At 44.8% G+C, this 7,702-nt stretch overlaps 1 protein-coding gene across 1 annotated transcript; it reads right to left on the bottom strand.

Moving 5' to 3' along the window:
* Positions 1-2,058: 2,058 nt before the first annotated feature.
* LOC144705479 (putative F-box protein At2g36090) lies at positions 2,059-3,030 on the bottom strand. Its single transcript, XM_078578176.1, has one exon. It carries the CDS (start codon positions 3,000-3,002, stop codon positions 2,121-2,123), a length of 882 nt encoding a protein of 293 aa, XP_078434302.1. The 5' UTR covers positions 3,003-3,030; the 3' UTR covers positions 2,059-2,120.
* Positions 3,031-7,702: the final 4,672 nt, after the last annotated feature.

Genomic DNA, 7,702 nt, shown 5'->3' on the forward strand with positions numbered 1-7,702 from the left:
TGATATTGCATCAAGTATAAGTCAGATGGTACATTGGAAAGGCACAAAGCCCGGCTGGTTGAATGGGGTATACTCAATCGTATGGAATTGATTATGGGGAAATATTTTCTCCTGTGGCAAAATTGAATACGGTTCGTATTCTACTTGAAATAACCATGTCTTTCTGAATTGGAAATTATTTCAGTATGATATAAAAAATGTATTTTTACATGGAGATCTAGATGAGGAAATTTATATGGAAATTCATCCTGGATATTATCCACATATACGCAAGAATCAAGTGTGCAAATTGAAAAAGACACTATATGGTTTGAAGGAATCTCCAAGAGCATGATTTGGGAAGTTCTCTCAAGCAATGAAAGACATGGGCTAACACATGAGCAATGGAGATCACACCCTTTTTGTCAAGACATGTTTGAATGGAAAGGTGACTGTATTACTTGTGTTACTGGAAATTATGATGAAGAGATTTCTATCTTAAGTCAAAAACTCGCTCAGATTTTTATTTCTCATAGGAAATACATTTATTACATATTGAAGGAGATGGGTATGAGCCGTCGCGAGTACCTGTGGATCCAAATTTGAAACTGAGACCGTGTGATGAAGCAACACCTGTTGACTAGGGATAGTATCAGAGGTTGATTGGTAAGCTTCAATATCTTAATCATTCTTGACTAGATATTGCATTTTCAATGGGACTTCTCTGTCAGTTCATGCACAATCCGCGAGCACCACTTTCGCAGGCAGCATTTAAAGTACTTGCCTACCTAAAGGGAACAGCCGGACATGGGCTAGTATTTCAGAAAGGAAAAAAATTAATATTGGAAGCTTACAGTGATGCAGGCTATGGTGGATCTTAGATTAACAACTGGATACTTTATGTTTCTTGGTGGTAGTCTGATTACTTGGCGCAGCAAGAAGCAAAAAGTAGTGTCAAGGTCGAGTGCAGAAGCAGAATTCAGAGCAGTAGCAAAAGGAATTTTTGAAATCCTTTGGATCCAAAATATTCTCCTCGATCTCAATATAGCTCAAGATTGTTCTAAACGCACTTTATTGTGACAGAACATCTGCTATTGATATAGCTCATAACCCAGTTCAACACGATAGGACAAAACATGTTGAAATTGATAGACATTTCATCCGAGGAGAGAAAATTGATTCTAAAGTGATTGCTATAAAGTACATTCCCTCAACTAAACAAGTTGCAGATATACTCACCAAGGGCATTCCAGGAAGTTTATTTCATCGGCTTTATTCCAAGCTGGGAATGAAGAATATCTACCTACCAGCTTGAGGCGGAGTGTCAGCCGAAATATTAGCTTTTTTCTTTAGTCATTTTCTTCCTTTTTTTTATTCATTTCCACTTCTGGATACTTTCTTGTATTGGGCCTTCTATTATTAGACCACATGGATGTTCAACTTGGCATGTATATAAGCCAAGGAACTCCATTAGAAATGTGTAAGAGTGAAGTTAGTTTCTTGAATCTCGTTTTCACTCCTCTCCCTACAATGTCGTAGAGAAGTTGTGAGAGAAGAAAGGTTCGTGGTACATTGTTCAACAATAATCAATATGCAAAAAGAGGGAGATAGCAAGCGATCGAGGGAGAGAGACAAAGAGAGAGCGAGAGAGTGCAAGGGAGACAGACCTAAAGAGAGGCAGAGAGAAAAAGTGAGAAAGAGTGAGAGAGAGAGAGTGACAGAGAGGAAGTGAGAAAGAGAGTGAGAGAGAGAAAGGGAGACAGAGTGAGAGAGAGCAACTAGAAGTGAGCTTTGCACTCTCTCTCTCTCTCTCTCTCTCTATCTAACTTGGTACTTTGGTGACACAGATCCTGAGAAGGCCGTTGGCGTGGTCACCGGACTTCCCGCCAAGTGAGATATTTTTACATATTTGACCCCCGTTCGTAGAGTCAACGCCCAAATTTGACCCCCCAGGTACCGCGATCCGAGCACCGGCCTCCTTACGCGACTCTGCTTGCCTTCTAGACTCTCCCAGAGCGGTGAGCTCACCTCCTCGATGTCGTCACCGCCGTGGGGATCCTGCAGCCTCTAAGTTCGCAATTAGGAAAATCTCGTTTATTATTATTATTATTATTATTGTTATTGTTTTTACAGTTGGTTTATTATCTGGACCAGAGGTAGAGAAAGGCGGCGGCGGCGACGGCGGCGGCGGCGGCGGCGGCGAGGCGGTAGAGGGTGAGAACGGCGCCGCCGCGGCCCTTGAGTCGCATCTCCTTCCTAGCCGCGGCCTCCCTGGCGTAGACGGCGTACTCTTGAAAGACCTCCTCCTCCCCGCGGCGGCGCTCCCCGGCCAGCGCCGCCGCCAGCACGGCGAGCGCGTCCCTGCCGTTGAGCGCGGCCCCGTCGGCGTCCTCCACCATGAGCCGCGTCTCTCGCACCTCCATCGTCTCCTCGGCCAGCGCCACCACCGCCACGGCCGCCGCGCCGCCGCCGCCCAGCAGCGCGCCGAACCGCACCACAATCTCCCCCGTGTACCACCGCCGCTCGATCTCCACGGGCCGCCGGCACGCCAGCTTGACCGCCCGCCCCGCCGCCGGGTCCACCATGACCCAGTCCAGGCTCAGCCCCTCCGGCGCCACCCCCGGCGCCGCCACCCACTCGTCCAGCGCCACCGCGTCCACCCGGAACGGCGAGCACCCGAACCACCGCCCCCGCGCCTCGGTCCGCACCGCCCGCGACAGCACGCGCCGCCCCTCGTGCGCCAGCTCCACCACCGAGACCAGCGCCGCCGGCGGCCCCCCGCCCACCCGCCTCCCCTCCCGGGCCGGGTATCCCTGCGCGTCCGCGAACAGCCCCGCCGGCGCGCCAACCGGCTCGGCCAGCTGCCGCAGCGCCGGCCACGCCGCGTAGCACAGCTCCTCCCACAGCTCGCGCCGCGCCGCCGCCGCCCGCAGCTGCGCGCTGGCGCAGCCCACCGCCGCAAGCGACCGCCCGTCCAGCAGCCGCAGCACCCCCACCAACACGTCCCCGTGCAGCTCCTCCATTCTTACCCGATATTTCCTCCCGCCTTCTTCCTATTCTATACTTATACTCGGACCGTCGACCGCGTTCTCTTCTTATCTCCCCGCGTGGCGGTCAACGCCGTGGCTTCCTCCTCTTCGTTAACCCAACCGGGCTACGCTTCCTTCTTATCTTCCCTGTCTGTCTACCTGGCGTTGACCCGGAGATGGAGACGGGAGACGGTAGCACTCGCCTCTCCCTTTCCCCTTCCTCAATGCTTGCTGGTAAACGTCGCTTTTGTCCCCTCCTCCAAATCTTATTCTATATCTCACTCTCCTTTCCTCTCGCTCTCCGCCCTGCTATCTTTTGGATATTTCTCCGTCGAAACCCATATGGGTATACCCTCTTGTGTCTTTCTACCTTGACCCGCGTTTTCTCGTTGTAAAGTGAGCATTATTCTTTGCTTTTTGACCTTTTGCTGTTTACTTTGAGGGGTCCCTGAGAAGAAGTCCTGACGGAAAGTTTTTACTCTGTGAGATAGGCGCGCTAGAAAAATCATACTCAATCTCTACCGTGTTGTCTCTTTCTATCTATCACTCTCTCTACCCGTCGATCCATTGATATCCAATTGTACAAGTTTCCGGTTATGAGAAAGTGAGAAACGAAAATATGTCTAAACTGGAAGATGGAGGACATTTAATCGCGGAATTAAGGGGGGGTGGTGTCGTGTGGAAGGTGCTGCTTGTCGGCAGGAGTAGGACAAAATGGAGGCTCAAATGGCGTCACTTGGCTTGGTAACTGAATAATTAGGCAAATGTTTCCTGGCCCATCTACGGTCGGTCATCGTTCCTTGTTAATTTGAACCTCCGGAGGATCAACTTAACTAGTTAACTGAGAGAGCGAGTTCCCTCTTCTCTATACGCTCCTCTAATCCTCCTAATTTTCTCCCGATTGTTCTTATTAGTCTTCATTTTTTTTATTCTCCTTAATCTTCTGGATCGTCACCTTCGCCTTCATCTTAGTTTTCTGAACATTCTTAATCTTCTTCTTATTCTGTTTCGTCTTCTACTCCATTACCTTTCAGGTATTCTCCTTCGTCTCTCTCCTAAATCTTCTTAAATTATCTTTGTAATCTTCTCCATAATCTTCCTCATCTTATTATTATTCTTCATAATCATCATCTTCATATTATTATTCTTTCCCATAACCTTCATAATCTTCTTGATCTTTTTTTTAATGTTCTCAATCCCTTGAATGCTATTGACCTAATTCTTCTTTCAGTTACTTTCAGTATGTTCTTATTATTTTAATATCGTCTTCTCCTTCATCTTTCAATTAATGATCTTATTCTTCTTTCTCTGAGTCTCCTTTATCTTGTTCTTGCTATTTATCCCCATAATTATAGCAGTGATCTCAGTCAACATCATAATCATCATCATCATCCTCATCCTCATCATATTCTTCTTCTTCTTCTTCTTCTTCTTCTTCTTCTTCTTCTTTGTCAATGAGAACCAACTTTCTTTCCAAGATGTTATGTCAACATCATCCTGTCAACCACTGCTACCAGCTGGTCCTCTTGGATATGGCCATGTCAGAGTGATTGTCGTTGTGAATTGCCACCTGAGATACAGAGAAAGATAAAATAATGGGCAAGGACTGATCTTGATCTTCTTTGAAAAGATCAACGATCAAGATTCAAACATGTTATTAAAAAAAGTCCTCTTTGAGACGAGCTTTGGGCTAAGTAGGCTTGAATTTTGCTGCCGGCTTTTTTTTTCTTTCATTCAAGCGCACTGCATGTGGGTCATGATCATGTCCTATTCTATTTCCCTGAAGCATAATCCATATTTCATCTGAAACATCTAAGAGGATAAATCCCATACCAAGAAATGTGAAAATAAGGAAATGTTATATAATTTCTACATTGAAATGATTTTGAATTTGAAAATACAAAATTTTCCCACTCATGCATATGCGGGCCCTTGGTACTATGTTGACCTCTCAGATGGTGTGGTCTTGGGTAGAAGCAATGCTATGGCTATGGCGATAGCCATGGCTGTGTGGCTACATCCTGCCATTGCATCTGTAGTAGTGGTTGTTACCTATTGTTGGTGCTTGTGGCTGCAGCTGCGACTGCTAGGTGTGTCACCAGCACATGTGCAGTCCAAAATTCCTCATATGCATGCAACCCTAGAAGTGCTCATAACTATTGCATCAGTTAGATTAGTGTGACAAATGTGCTTCATGTCTTCCTCTGTCCCCTCCTAGAACGCTTAAACATGGCCAAGATAGGATGCCTGTGACATCTGGATGAGCTATTACAACTGCTAATGTTCCCAAGTAACCATAACAATGCATTCTCCAAGGGGGAAGAGCTATTACAACTGCTAATGTTCCCAAGATTCTTGGAAAAAGAGTATGAGGTTTGTCTTTCCCTTTAATCTCAAAGACCAGTAACCAACTCCAGTAAATGAGGATAAACATTGATGCTAAAAGCACACATATTGTAGGACACCATCAATGCAAACATCATGTTGAGAAAGTAAGTTGACCCAGTGTTTTATATCATCTTTAGCCTAATTCCTAAAGTTATCTTCAGCGGCTTCAAAGTAACATAACGGAACAGATAAAGACACAACTTTGCCAGAAGAGCATCATCAACAAGTAAAAGAAATAGGAAGAAGAAAGAAAGATAAGATACAAAAAAGGAATGTTTAATGATATTTCCTTATCATTTCATATCTTGAGTGCCAAATAGGGTTACAATCTTAATATATTTAACAAACCCCGAAAAACTCAATTTGATCATGGTTGAGTTTTTATGTTATCCAGTTGAAACAAGTCTTTCGCTATGTTTTTCTAAGTGCATCATCGATCTGATCTTGAATTGGAAAAAAAGGAGATATGTAATTCATTGCTGGTTACACATTCTTGAACAAAGTGATAGTAAATCTCAATAGAAATTTTTATTGCATAGACATATGGCTTTTTATTAAGACACTTTACACTAAGATTAGCTCATGAACAAACATTAATCTTATTACAAGTTCAGTGATGACATTGGCAATGGCTTTGTACTTGGCTTCTGCACTTGGTCGTTAAACAATTGCATATTTCTTGGAAGGCCAATTAATTAAAATTGAGACAGGGAAAATGAGGTATCCACTCGTGGAACAGTGATTGCCTGAGTCACGTACCTAGTAGGTACCACTAAATCTCTAAAATTATGAGAATGAATTTTCATGTAAATATAAATGATAATAGAAATATGTTCTACAATGTTGAAAGCTAGATCCACATGAGTTGTGTAATTCATTGCTTAAAAAGTCTCTCATGCATGTATTGATGTGTTTTACTGACATCATAGGTAATGTATGTGTTGGGTTCTAGAGGCCTTAATATGGATGAACAAATCAAAACATTCTGCAGTGGAATACTTGAACGGAATCAAACGACATCGATAAAACCATTGAAACGAAGAACCTGTGCACAAAACGCATCCGTGATTTCTTGGATTCCTGAGCAAGACGAGTAGAGCTGCTCAAGTGTGCAGCCTCTAGGCGCATCCACGTGGTCTTCGGTGTTGGGTTCTAGAGGCCTTGATCTGGATGAACAGAACAAAACAATGCGTAGCGAAGTCTTTTTGCAAATCGAACGGCATCGACAAAAACATTAAAACGAAGTACCTTTGCACGAATCTCATTCGTGATTTCTTTGATCCCGTAGCGCGACGAGTCTAGCTGCTCAAGTGTGCAGCCTCTAGACGTATCCACATGGTCCTCGGCGCGTCAGATCTCCTCCTTCTCGTTGACGAGCCCCGTTCTTTCTCCGTCGGCGTCGTTACGTCATCTTGATCACATCAGGGATGGAGAGGGGGTGTGGGGAGAGTGGAAAAGAAGGGGAAAGGCCCCTGAACAATTCTGGCCTAGGTGAATTTCGTTCAGGGCCTTCCCCTATTTATACTAAGTGGGTATTTTCCATAAAAGCCCCCAAAACTTAAGTATATCTTCCAACGTCCAAAAGACCATTTGCGTGTGACCCTCTAGGCCCATGTATCAGTCTAGTTAACGACTCCAGCGGCCCAATAACCTTTATTGGCCTTCCAAATTAATTAACTATATCATCATATAGATTAATTAATGCCGCATCGATTTAACCCAATCAATAGGTTGCGTCTCCGACACATGGGGTGCCAAGCTACACCTCGTGTTCTAGAAGATACAAAAGAGTGTATATCGACTCACTCATGGAACCTGTTTGTCATCAATTATCGTGTATGTATAATCCCTCATCCACTTGACGCTCCTTGGACAACTTAGGGTATGGTCAACTGTCAAACCCTAATAGGTCATCCGAGTTAGTACTGATGCATTCAAAAATCATCAGAGAACTCTTCTCCGATATTTCACTGCCTTGGCCAAGGACTTCGTTGCATCGTCTTCCTTGAGCTGTCACCTCTTATACCGAGGGTGGACGATCCCATATTGACCACTCAATCGTCTTCGTGTACTTCTTGATGCACCCGAACTAAGACCGTTTAGAATCTCATGATTAGAGACTCGTTGGCCATAGCCAAAGTACAACCGTCCGTCCACAAGACGTCTTTGGTGTCTCAGGTCTAAGGACCACTTACACAACCATGACGTGAATCAACCTGATTAACAGTTCGGTATAATACCATTCAAGGATTCGTGCGGATCAATTCAGCGAACTCTTTCCACTAAAGAGCACCCACTATCTATCC

This window comes from Wolffia australiana, chromosome 7 (assembly GCF_029677425.1).
Source record: "Wolffia australiana isolate 7733 chromosome 7, ASM2967742v1".
NCBI classification, from domain to species: Eukaryota; Viridiplantae; Streptophyta; class Magnoliopsida; order Alismatales; family Araceae; genus Wolffia; species Wolffia australiana.

Coding starts and splice junctions, on each gene's coding strand:
- LOC144705479 (XM_078578176.1), bottom strand. CDS start 3,002: ATGGAGGAGCTGCACGGGGACGTGTTGGTGGGGGTGCTGCGGCTGCTG.